This window comes from Balaenoptera ricei, chromosome 10, assembly GCF_028023285.1.
Source record: "Balaenoptera ricei isolate mBalRic1 chromosome 10, mBalRic1.hap2, whole genome shotgun sequence".
NCBI classification, from domain to species: Eukaryota; Metazoa; Chordata; class Mammalia; order Artiodactyla; family Balaenopteridae; genus Balaenoptera; species Balaenoptera ricei.
Window position 1 is genome coordinate 42,972,023 of NC_082648.1, and position 13,383 is coordinate 42,985,405.

General features: G+C 39.1%; 1 protein-coding gene across 2 annotated transcripts in view; it reads left to right on the forward strand.

Moving 5' to 3' along the window:
- Positions 1-13,383, forward strand: part of DIP2B (disco interacting protein 2 homolog B) — a 235,055-nt gene that overhangs the window by 152,484 nt on the left and 69,188 nt on the right. For both annotated transcript variants that reach the window (XM_059935884.1, XM_059935885.1), the window contains exon 4: positions 5,892-6,017. In XM_059935884.1, coding sequence (XP_059791867.1) covers positions 5,892-6,017 — 126 coding nt within the window. The remainder of the gene's footprint in view (positions 1-5,891; positions 6,018-13,383) is intronic.

Sequence of the window (13,383 nt, forward strand, 5' to 3'; positions counted from 1 at the left end):
AATTGTTTTTTTTAATTCTCTATTTTGTTTATTTCTACTCAAATCCTTGTTATTTCCTCCTTTTGCTAACTTTGGTTTTAGTTTGGTCTTTTTTGAGTTCCTGCAGTTGTGCATTTAGGTTGCTAATTTGAAATCTTCCATAAATTTTTTTTAAAAAAACGTTTGCATGGCAATAAACCACTGCAAACAATATCAAAAGACAAATGACAAACTGAAAGAAAATATTTCTAACATATCTCAGAGATAAAGGGCTAATATCCTTTATATATGAAAAACTTTTAAAAATCAAGGGAAAATAAACTGAGAATCCCAATGGAAAAATGGTAAAGTGACATGAACATCCACTTCACTTTCAAACAAACAAATATTAAATGGCTTTAAAATCCTCTGTAAAGATGTTTAATCTCACTAATGATAAAAGAGGTGCAAATTTAAAGTATACTGAGGGAATTTCCCTGGCAGTCCAGTGGTTAGGACTCCACGCTTCCACTGCAAGGGGCATGGGTTCGATCCCCGGTTGGGGAACTAAGGTCTTGCATGCCGCACAGTGCAGCCAAAAAAACAAAAAATAAAATAAAATAGTACCATTTCTCAGCCATTGAACTGGCAGCAGTGAAAAGGTAGATAACAACACTCTGAAGGTGAGGCTATGGGGAAACAGGTACACCTATACATTGCTGATAGTACTAGTACTACAATATGACAAAGCTCTTTCAGAGGGGAATTTGGCAAGATGTAACAAAATGTAAAATGTATTCAATTTTTGATTTAGGAGTCTCACTTGTAAGACTTTATCCTGAAGATATATTGTCATCAGTATAAAAATACGTTTGCACAAGGCTGTTTGTTGTATCATTATTTGTAATTGTAAAATATTGGAAACACTTAAATGCTCACACATAGGATAGTAGTAGAATAAACTGTGGTATACAATGGAGTGCTATCTATGCTGCTTTAAAGAATGAAAAAGATCTCTAGTAGCTGATACAGAATGAATTCCAGGATATATTGTTAAGTGAAAAAAGCATAGTGCAAAAAAGTATATATTGTATGCTACCTTTTGTGTATGAAAGACAGGGATATGAGAAAATATGGTTATTTGTTGCAAAAAGAAATGTAGGCAGGATAAATCAATAAGGAGATTGGTTACCTATAGAGAAGGTGGAATTGGGGTAGACGTGGTTATTGGGGGTAGTGACACATCTTTAAGTTTACCTTTTGGTATAGTTTTGACTTTTGGAACCATGTTAATTAAAGAAAAACTGTATCTTTACTCACACTATTCCTGACATCTAGTGTGTGGGTTTTCCACACTGAGCAATTCTCCAGTTCTCTGCAGACACCAACTAAGTATCCTACAATTTAATTCAATTTTGACATTAGCTACCTGGAGTTAGTGCAGACCCCACAGGCTCATTCCCACAAGACTCTCCCCAACTTTAGACGCCAATCACAAGTACAGATTTTCCTCGACTTACAATGGGGTTACATCCCAATAAACCTATCATAAGTTGAAAATATTGTAAGTTGAAATGCATTTAATACATCTAACCTACCGAACGTCATAGCTTAGCCTGATCTGCCTTAAACGTGCTCAGAGCACTTAACGTTAGCCTACAGTTGGGCAAATGGAATGGCTGTATGGTTACAGAATCGTTGTAAGTGTATCAGTTGTTTACCTTTGTGATCTTGTAGCTTGCTGCCACTGCCTAGCATCACGAGAGAGAATCATACCCAGGAAAAGATAATTCAGAATTCGAAGTATGGTTTCTATTGAATGCATATTGCTTTTATACCGTTGTAAAGTCAAAAAATCATAAGTTGAATTATCATAAGTTGGGGACTGTTTGTAGTGGGTGCTCACATTACCCATACTTCTGTCCATCTTGGCTACAGGTGAAGATTCCCACAACCCCCTCCTCAGGTTTGATTATTTGTTATAACGGCTCACCGAACCCAGGGAAATACTTCACTTAATGTTACCAGTTTATTATAAAGGATACAAATGATCAACCAGCTAAAGAGGTACATAGGGCAAGGTCCAGAAGGGTCCCAAACCCAAGAGCTTCCATCCCTGTGGAGTTTAGGGTACACCACCCTGCTGGCACAAGGATGTGTTCACCAACCGAGAAGCTCTCCAAACCCCTTGCTTCAGGGTTTTTTATGAAGGCTCCATTACCTAGGCATGCTTGACTAAATAATTGGCCATTGGTGATTAGCTCAATCCCAAGTCCCTTTCCTCTCCCCAGAGGATGGAGCCTGGGGCTGAAAGTTCTAAGCTTCTAATTATGACGTAGTCTGTCTGGTGACCAGCCCCCACCCTGAAGCGATCCAGGAGCCCACCAAGAGTTGCCTCATTAGAACAAAAGACATTCCTGTCACTCGGGAAATTACAGGATTTTAGGAACTCCGTGTCAGGAACCCAGACAGAGACCAAATGTATATTTCTTATTGTGTCACATAATGTTTAATCCACACTTTGGAAAGGACCTGTGGGATACAAAGAAAAGCAAATGAACCTAACAGTATTACTCAACAGAATAATATAACCACCAAAGGGGGGAGGGGTGAGAACTAACCCAAATAGCTTTTTTTTTTTTTTTAATATTTATTTATCTTTGGCTGCATTGGGTCTTCGTTGCTGCGCGTGGGCTTTCTCTAGTTGCGGCGAGTGGGGGCTACTCTTCATTGCGGTGTGCGGGCTTCTCATTGCGGTGGCTTCTCTTGTTGCGGAGCATGGGCTCTAGGCGCGCGGGCTTCAGTAGTTGTGGCTTGCGGGCTCTAGAGCACAGGCTCAGTAATTGTGGTGCATGGGCTTAGTTGCTCTGCAGCATGTGGGACCTTCCCAGACCAGGGCTCGAACCTGTGTTCCCTGCATTGGCAGGTGGATTCTTAACCACTGCACCGCCAGGGAAGCCCCCCAAATAGCTTTTTGAACACAGTATTTTAATTTAGTCTAAAGACAAAAAGAACTCAAACAGATATTGAACTCTAGTTAGATTTATCTTTCATAGGAATTTTGAAACTACTTTCTGTGTATTGTGGCATTGAATGAATGAGTAAAATATATTGATTATACTGTGAACCAGGTGTTTTACTGTTAGAGAAGGAAGTTTACAAATGGAAAGGGGAAGATTGGAATGAATTCTGTGGTGTTGAATTGGAATTGTAGGTATTAATATGAACTCATGGTTTTTAATATAGGTGAAAATAGATATAGATACATATGTGTGTATATTGGTTTATGTTTATATTCCTTTATCCACTGAAAGGGCTTAGAAGAAAGACCCCAATAGCAGTGAGCACTCCTAGTTCTAGGATCTTGGTTTCTAAATACCATTCTTCACTAAGAGGAGCCAGAGCTCCTTGGAGAAATGTATAATTCCAGTGCTGGAGCAGGGAACATACCAGATGAGCATGTATCATCTTGTACCACGAAACAAAGAACATTCAAAGTGACCAGAATACATCAAAAGGACATAAGAAGTGGTTTGAAGGGGCTTCTGTTGGCCAAAGCTGGGATATATGAGCATCAAAATAAGTAACAATAGTAACAGACTAGTCATGGAATAAAATGAGAATTGATAGGTCCAAATATAAATAAATAAATAGTGGAGAAAGGAAAGCTTTTTCTTATAAGAGAATACCAGCTAATAAATACAGAAGGAATGATGGAGTTATGAAACCACCATTTTGTAACCATTATAATAATTGATTCAGCCAAGAATTATCAATGAATGCTGAAACTAGTGGGTGAAAGTTTAAGGAAGTATGTAACATTTACATAGTCTCAAAAGTATTAACCCATAAATTATTTATTAATTACACAAAGGAAAGAATAGTAACTTACAGTAGATTAACTTAGCAGACACCATCTTAACTAAGTAAAGTCATTATTACCAGTAACAGGGCAGATGCATCTTGATATCTTGTTTCAGGAAGATACATTACTTCTGTGGTATTCCTGCCAAAATGCATAACCTGAATCTAATTATGAGGAAATATCAACAAACCAAAATTAAGGGACATTCTACAGTATAACTAGTCTGTACAAAAATGTTAAGGTAATACAAGATAAAAGTTGAGAAACTGTTACAGATTTATTTATTATTTATTTATTATTTTTATTTTTGGCTGTGTTGGGTCTTCGTTTCTGTGTGAGGGCTTTCTCCAGTTGCGGCGAGTGGGGGCCACTCTTCATCGCGGTGCGCGGGCCTCTCACTATCGCGGCCTCTCTTGTTGCGGAGCAGAGGCTTCAGACGCTCAGGCTCAGTAGTTGTGGCTCACGGGCCCAGTTGCTCCACGGCATGTGGGATCTTCCCAGACCAGGGCTCAAGCCCGTGTCCCCTGCATTGGCAGGCAGATTCTCAACCACTGTGCCACCAGGGAAGCCCCTGTTACAGATTATAGGATGATAAAGAGACATGACAACTAAATGTAATGTGTGATTCTGTATAGTGTCCCGGATCAGGAAAAAAGGGGGAAAATTGTAGATGACATTATTGGGACAGTTGACTAAGTTGGAATATGGGTTATGGGTTAGGTAATAGTTTGTATCAATTTTGAATTTCTGGATTTTGATAAGTGCACTGTGGCTATATAAGAAAAAAATCCTTCTTCTTAGGAAATACGTCTCAGCAGTTGTTGGAATTAATCCTAAAGAAATAGGATTAGACATATGTGCTAAAATGAAAATACTGAATTATTCTTATGGATAGTTGTATGAATAGTAGCAAAAATTTGGAAACACAGTTATTTAAATAAATCATGGCACATTTATACAGTAAAATACTACACAGCCCTTTAAAATTATGTTGTAGATCTGCATTTACATAGAAAGATGTTTCTAGTTATATTAGTGAAGGTTTTTGGGTTGCATGAAATAGGATAACTCAGTCTAGCTTAAATGGCTGGGGTAGTTTATAGAAGCAAAGGAACAGCTGAGAAATCCCTAGGAAAGGAGAGACAGCTCTGGGGATCTCACCTTGAAGTTCAAGAACTTTCCTTCTTTCTAGGGCACTGCCATTCAAGTGAGTCCACTCTAGGAGCTGTGGTTTCTTGATTCAGAGTTTCAATTCCCCCCTCTCCCCAAAATGATCCGATTGGTCCAGCTCTTACAAGGGACAAGCTTTTAAAGGTCATTTGCTTATGTAGATTGGGCCCATTCCTTGAGAATAGGAAATCATTGTGATCCAGGAAGCCACCTCAGATGTTACCTACCTCGGTAGGATTTTATGAGTTAAAAAATCAAAGCACAGTACAAAATACTGTGTATAGTATGATCCTATTTTGTACAAGTGTAGATTGAGTTTTGGGATGGGAGTGGAGAATCAGGAGTTCTGCCTGGATATGCTATTTTGCGATTCCTATTAGACATTCAAGGGGAGAGCTGAATTCTTTTGTGGCCAGAGTGGCAAACAAGTACCATCAGCCCTTATATTTTCTAGATCAAAATCAGCCCTCTCTTCCTGTGGTATAGAACTGAGGAGTCTCAGCCCCTTTTCAGACAGCTAAGCAAATCCTAAGCTTGAAGAACAGAGAGTGTCCTGTAGGCACCTGCACAGCACGAATTCCATTCAGAGGTCGGGTTCCCACCTGGCCCAGATCCGTGTTAGACTTTTCCTCTCTCTCCACCCCCACCCCCATCTCCATCAGCTCCTTTTCTGCTGTGTTAAGCAGTCTCATTATCATTCTCGGCTTCATTTTCCTCCCCTGTAAATTATCCTTGACTACTTCTTTTGTCCCTTTTTCATATTCATTTTTGTTATAACGCAAATGATAAAAGTCACCTAAATATCCCTTTTTAACGATTGAGGCAGTGATAGTTCAGCTCACAGAAGTAAACACTTTGAGAACCAGGACCTAATAAATGCAAATGTTTAATCTTTCAGATATCCACACAGAAGCAGTTCAAGCTGCACTGGCAAAGCATAAAGAACAGAAAATGGCTTTGCCCATGCCAACCAAAAGGCGGTCCACATTTGTCCAGTCTCCTGCAGATGCCTGCACACCTCCTGGTAGGTTTATCAGAAGCTTTCTGTCTGACAGTTAACTACTTTGATGTTTCTCAAATGACTTCTGCCTTTTCTTTTCTGAGGTAGGAGCCAGAACTCTTCTCCTGTCATCAGAGGTGTATGAGAGTACACACTGAAGGTGACAGGTTTTGATTGTTGCATCATAAACCACACACAAAGAGAGGCCTCAAGAGTAAAGCTATTTTTTAAAAAAATTTCCTTCTGAGTTTTCAGCATTTCCTTGCTGTAATCTCCAAACTCATATAGTCATAAATAAATAAAGCCAAAGCTTAGGGTCTAAAAAATATCCTTCTGTGGTTAAATATAATAGTTATTCTCATTGACATCCAAAATATGACCCAGAGTCATATATGTCTTTAACAAATTTATACTCCTAAATCAGATGCTTTTTCTCTGCAACAATCACAGGAATATGTGGTCTTGGGACAAAATTTTTTTGTGTCATGAGAGAGAGAAGTCATGCAAAGTTATAATAAATCTGGAAGACGTATGTAAGTGTGTTTATATGTGTTAATATATTTTGTATATGTTTATATGTTTTTAAGAATCCGCTTTCTTTAATAGGATCAGGAGATCAGCGGGAACTAAGAGGCCCATCCCCATCCCCTAGGCTTGGAAGCCTTACCCCCCACCCCCATAAATTCATGTTCGAGGAGCAACTGGAACAACTTCAAGTTGTCTTTTCTATTCAGAATCTTTCCCAAAGCTTTAAAAAAATTTTTAGATGAAATCACAGACAGAATCTCGATGTAGGCCTCTGAGACTAAACATAGGAAATCTGTTTCACAGCCTCAGTATAGTGTCTGTCTCGCTACCGTCACGTTACTGGTAGTGAAATCTTCGGGGAAAAATGTTTCCTGTACTGTTTTGGTCTCAGCGACTTACCCTGTCTTTTGGGGGAGCTTCCCAGGAAGGTTACCTTTGTTGTGGTTGACTTTGAGTCACAGCTGTCCAGTTGAGCTGTTCACGCTGATCCTATTCCCTGGCCTGGGTTTATATTAATAGTCTTCTCCTAGGTTTTGGCTAACTTCTCAGAGCATTTGGGTGTGCTGTGGGCTCATTAACTGTGTGTGCTTTTTTTCTATACATCTGTGGTGTCAATATGTTCAAAAGAGAAATAGCTCTGTGGCTTCAAGTGTTTCTCAAAACGTAACACAGGATACCTCTTGCAGACCATCACAGTGAGACATTTGGTGTCTATAGTGGCGCATACTTCCAGCCCACTCTTTCAGAATCTTGGATGGCTTCCCTTCCGCATTAGTACAGCACCAGTTGGGTCCTCGTGGACAAAGGGGGCTCTCAGTTTCGTAGCTATTCCTTCCTGGCAGATTCTGCTGCAGCGCGGCTGAGGGTTCAGTTGTAGTAAATGGCAAAGGGTAGGGAGCAATGTGACTGGGAGTTCTTAGAAACAATCCTCTCCAGAACTGTACTGAAGAAATGCAGTTTCACAGTAAATAGTCTGCTCCCATGGCCTCGGGTGAAATGTGAGAGTGCAGCAAAGGATCTTAAGAATGCTCGGAAGGAATGGAAGCCTTTTCTATCCCCTTACAAAAGTCATCGCCTGAGGGGAATTTACCAACTCTAAATCACGGCTATTCATTGCTGAATGAGACTATAGTCCTTTGGAATTCACCACAGGCCTCTCTGTATTTCTAAACAGTAATGTTCTCCTCTGTCTGCAGACTTAAAGATGTGTCATCATTTTCTTGATCACCTTGTGGTTTTAATAATTTCATGATTGTAAAGATTCAGTCCTCTCTCCTAAGACCTTTATTCAGCAGAGCAGAGAAATAAAAAGGTTTCCTATCCATTTATGTCCTCTTCCGGGAGCTCTGAATAGTGCGTGAGAGATGTTAATATGCTCTTAGAGACATCAATGTTGTCAAATAGAAGAGGAATTCTCTCCCAGCATGAGCACTGAGAGTACCCCACATAGCGGTTTCTAACATGGCCCCCACATAGAGCTGGGTCTTGATGCTCTTGTTCAACAATTACGCACGTGTCTGGGACAAATCCTGTGCTCCAGTGTGAGCGAATGTGTGGGAAGGACTGTATCCTAAGGCTTCCGTTAGCACCTTTCATGTGGGGGGATAGAATTTGCTCTTCGTAGGTTAGGATTTGGATTCCATTCTCTCCAAGCATCGGAGAACCACCGGTTAGAGACTTGGCTGTTGCACTTTAACCCTTTATTGCTATCTCCCAGAACCTGTTACAGCCTAACCCAGGGATGGCAGGTAGGTTTCATCTTGCATATTTACTCTGATAGCCCCCCAAACCCTGAAGTTGAGAGGAAACGCTGAAGCTGCGCTCAAGGGGTGGGGAGGAAGAGGAGAATTGACATTAATTATTGCTGGTTATAGACTGATTTTTTAAAAAACCGATTCTAGGCAGCTGTAAAAGTGACCTTGCTATGACTTTCTAGAAAAGTTGTGCCAGTCTTGCAGAGCAAAATTAACCTCAAATTTCACAGTATTTTAGTTGTGTTTTCCTTTAGCACACTGAGAAGCCGCACCACACACACGTCACAAAACATGTTTCCAGTCGGAGCCCTTACTCTGCACGTGCTGTGCCAGGTGAACCTAGTTTCTGGGATACCTGCTAGAGCACGCTGGCCAGTTGGCTTCTTTAGGAGGCACCCAACACATAACTATTGGAATTACTGAATTGATGAAAATTTAGAGCTGTTTTTGGAGAGATTTAACAAAAAGGATTTAAGGAGTAAACTATGTCATAAGTCTTGGCTTTATTCATAGTATCATATAGTCTGGAAAATATGGTAAACAGCATGAGAAATCATTTGTCTTTTGTTCATAAATCCTTCTCAAATAATAAAATGTCAGTCAGCCTAAAATTTGCTTATTGATATGTGCACTGCTTTCTGTCTTGTGGATTGGAAAATTTAAATTCTCCAAGTTGGTAGCAATCTATGGTTCTTTTAGTGCCTGTGGCCTTTTACATAGTCTTTTAGACTGCTTGAATTACTGCCATCCAGTTCCCTTTATGTGCTGAAACCATTTACTAATGTCATGAGGCAATTACCTCAGCTCTTTCTGTGTAGGGGTTCTTTGTGTAACACTATTACTCATTCATACAGATAAACACAATGCAAAAACTACAGCATATATTTTTTCTCCTCTAAGCTTTTTCTGCACCCGTGTGGACTTACCCTACACTGAGTTCTGAGGGTACACAGATGAACAAATAGACCACATAATGACCCCAAAGCACAGTAAGGTATTTTGACTGACTTGTGTAGAATGAAGCTTAAAATTTAGAGGTCTATGTCCACAGGTCTCTGCTTGAAAGTGCCTATAGTAGTAATTCATAGGGCCGGACAAAAGAGAAATTTACCTCTCTGCATTTCTATATATGAAAATGATGCCCATGAACAGACTGGGATATTGTTATACTTTTAACACACTTTAATGATGCTTTATAGAATTATACTATGTAAAGGACTTTCATATACCAGTGGCTGCACTGCCTCATTTGTTCCTCATAACCAACTACTCTGAGAATTGCCAAGTCCAGATTTCTTTAGAGATGAGGAAACAAACAACCTTATAGTCACGAAGTGATTTGCCCCAGGTCATTCAGCAATTATGTGTCAGACTCCTTTCTTGATTTTCTTTTTTCTCTACTAAAGTGTCAGGTTTGGGAAGTCCTTTTTTACTTAATAGATACTCCTGTATGCGTGGTCCTGGAATGGGTATTATTGCAAACAAATTGAATAGCTATTGCCTTCTGAGAGCTTATAGTCCAAAACACATAATAGATAGTTACCAACTTGGAGAGTTTCCCCGAAATATTCTAATTTTATTCAAAACCACAAAGTAAACAGAGATGGCAAATCAGACCTCTATAAACATGGTCTAATTAATAGATTTGGATCTTTTAATAGCATACTTTCATTATTGGTATGGGTTATGAGCAAAGCTCCATAATTACTTGGACGATTAGTATTCAATATTCTTTAAGCCAAAGCACAGTAAAAACCCACTCTATCAGATTGGATTTGTTTATTTCAATAGGTTATTGTAAAATTTAAGGTTTTCCAATAAAAGTAATTTCATAGTTACCATTTCTTGAGTACCTCTGTGTACTGGTCAAAGGGCTAAGTGCTTAACATATATATTTTTTATCATTTGTTCTCTCAACAATTCTCTGTACCATTTTACAGATGAGAAAACAGATTTAAAGAGACTCAATAACTTGCTCAGACATCTGTTTCTAGCTATGTAGTCAGTTAGATAACCTGAAAGTTCTCTCCTAGAAAGAGAGGAAAGAAAATTTCTCTTTCGAAATGCTAGATAGAATATAACCAGCTTCCTTTTAAATACAAACAGGAGCAAGAGGAGGAGAATGATCACTGAAAATCAGTGTGATGAGATGGAGCTGACTTTGGCTGCCCGGGGAGAGGGGAGACAGTAAACAAGGAGCCTAAATTTTAATTACTATAAGGGTAGAAAAGATAAAACCTTGGACCTGTATAAGGTTGGAAGCTGGAATTGAGACCCCAAGAGGGACTCACATCTTTAGCAGAAGGGGGAACTAGAAAAAATTAACCTGCCAGCAAAAGAAGACCTTGTCGAGAAAGCTTGCCTGTTGCCTGGCCTCAGAATTATGGGGTCAGGGACCTTCCCTAACAACTTGTGGTCAGTAGGTACAAGAATGGAATTTCAGTGTCCTGCCTGGTAAGAACTAACATTAGAAAGTGGTCCTAGGCTGATGATAACCTGGGGCACAAATGGTTTCTGGAAGGATACAGCATCAATCCAGGGACTTACGATCCCCACAGATGAAGATCCACTGAATTTTTTTTTTTCTTTTTCTTTCTTTTTTTTTTTTTCTTTCTTTAAGATCCACCATGAAAGAGAATCAATAGAAAAAGAACAACAACAGCAGACAGTACAATTAAGACCTGTAAGAACTGATTTGCCCAACAGCTATCAGTGGGACAGAGCTAAGATTGGACTTCAAAGCAGTCTGATTTTAAAAGCCTATTCTCCCACTTGGCATATTGCCTCGCATTCTGCCATACTGTCAAGTAAATGTTTTCTGGTAATTTTGGAGCTCTGACAATTGCTGCATGTTTGGTCTAACTTTTCAAGTAGGCAATAAGTTAAAAAAAAAAACTCTCTTCTCACCCCAATATTAATTGTAATATTAGTTCATTTTGTGAGATGTTTTTTCATAGACCTAGGACAATACCTAGAAAAACTGGAGATCTCTTATAGGTAGAGCGACCCCGGAGTAATTATTACTAGTGAGTGCCCCTCCCTCGTAAGTATCCCTGTTTGGATGTTAATGGTCGGGCAATGCATGGGCCGCTGCTGATTAGGCTCTACATAGTGATTTTCAGCCCCAGCCAGCTCTCTGTCCACACAGGTTACTGTGGGATGCTGGAAAATCTCTTGAGTAGCTCTGAACATCTCCCTAAGCCTTGTCTGGTGAATCAGTACTCACCCTTGTTGAGTTTAGTGCTAGATTAATCTGTTCAGAATTTGTAGCCCAACGTAAATTCAGAATGGACTGCTTCCCGAACTAACCTTTTAATCTTCTCTTCCATATATGCTTTTACTCCCAGACTGCCCCTTCTTGGGTCTCTAAAGCTTTTCCCTCCTAAGCTTCAAACTCTATCTTTGCCTACATGGAAACTTCCTTTGCCTCTCTTGAAGCTTCTGAAAGTCCTTAATTCCCCTGGCCCACCAATGCAAGAGAACATGACACTTTCCTGCCTGATACCACCCCTTCCCGCCTGCCAACCCCAAACACACACAAAAATTTCTTTTCATGGGCTCCAGAATATTGTACACTAACTGTACAATGGTTAACAGTTAATGGTTGTTTCCTTTATTTGTTCTTTGAAGCTCCCATTTTCTGGCCTAGTTTATGTGGCATATTTTGGAATAGTTGTTAGGATGAGGTCTTTCTTTCAGTGAATCTTGACTTACCTGCTGTTCTAAGCTGGTATCTGGGCCTAATTTGGGTATCAGCTCTCAGAACCCAGTGGCAAGCGCTGTCTTTCCAGGAACTTTTGCAGCTTGCACTATACCCTCAGGTTGTATAGACTAACCTTCAGATGTTACCATCCTCTCACCAAGGCATCTTTTTCACCCCTACAAACCTTTTAAAATCAGATTTGTTGAAGTGTAATCGACATACAATAAGTTGCACATATTTAAAGCATATGCTTTGCTATGTTTGACATAGCAAAACTGTGAAACCATCACCACAATTAAGATAATGACCATATCTATCACCCCCCCCAAAAGTTTCCTCATAATTCCCTTGTAATCTCAGCTCTCCCCATCCCCATGAGGTAACCACTGATCTGTTTTTTCTGTCACTATACATTAGTTTGCATTTTCTAGAATTTCATGTTTTTGTATAAATAGAATCACACAGTTGTTCTTCTTTTCGGTGGGTGGAAGGTCTGACTTCTTTAACTCAGCGTAATTATATTGAGATTCATCCATGTTGTTGTGTGTATCAGTAGTTCATTCCTTTTTATTGCTGAGTAGTATTCCATCATAAAGATATGCCACAATTTGTTTATCCTTTCAGTTGTTGATGGACATTTGAGTTGTTTCCCATTTTTAGCTATTACAAATAAAGCACCTATGAACATTCATGTACAAGTCCTTGTACAGATAGATATATGCTTTCATTTCTCTTGGGTAGATACCCAGGAGTGGGATGGAAAGATAATATGGTAGGTATTTAAAATTTTAAGATAAACATTTTTAGATATAATAGATATATTTTCTACCAAGAATAAGGTAGTCATTTCCACAAATGGCTAAAGAGTGCTACAGCAGTTAAGAACAGTTAGTAAATTCAGGACTTTTCTTCCCTTAAAGTCCACAAACTAATTGTTTATATGTTTCCTAATTGGTTATAAATGGATTTTAGGCTTCTGGTGATCAGTATTAAATGATACTGTGTTAAAATCACATTAGTTATAACCTGAAGGTCAAACTGTGTTTCCAAAATAGTTTTCTGTTGTGTAGACCTATTATATTCATAATATACAAGAAGTTAGGCAAGGACTTTAGTTACGATGGATAAGAGTTGTGAGTTCCTGTTCAGCCAGAGCAGAATCAGTGGGAAAATGATAGCTTTATTTCTATTAATATTAATTTAATCTTGCCCAATTTCCTACTAATCCATAACAATTTCATGGGTGACAGTTACTTTAAAAAAAAGGTACCAAATAAATGTATGAATATTTAAGGGAGCTTGTTTTTATCTTTAAAAAGACATAGTCCTAGAGCAGTGCTTACGTTTTGTGTGATCTTAACATGCGATCAGTTGTAAGCTTTTCACAGCCACAGTTTTGTGTCTG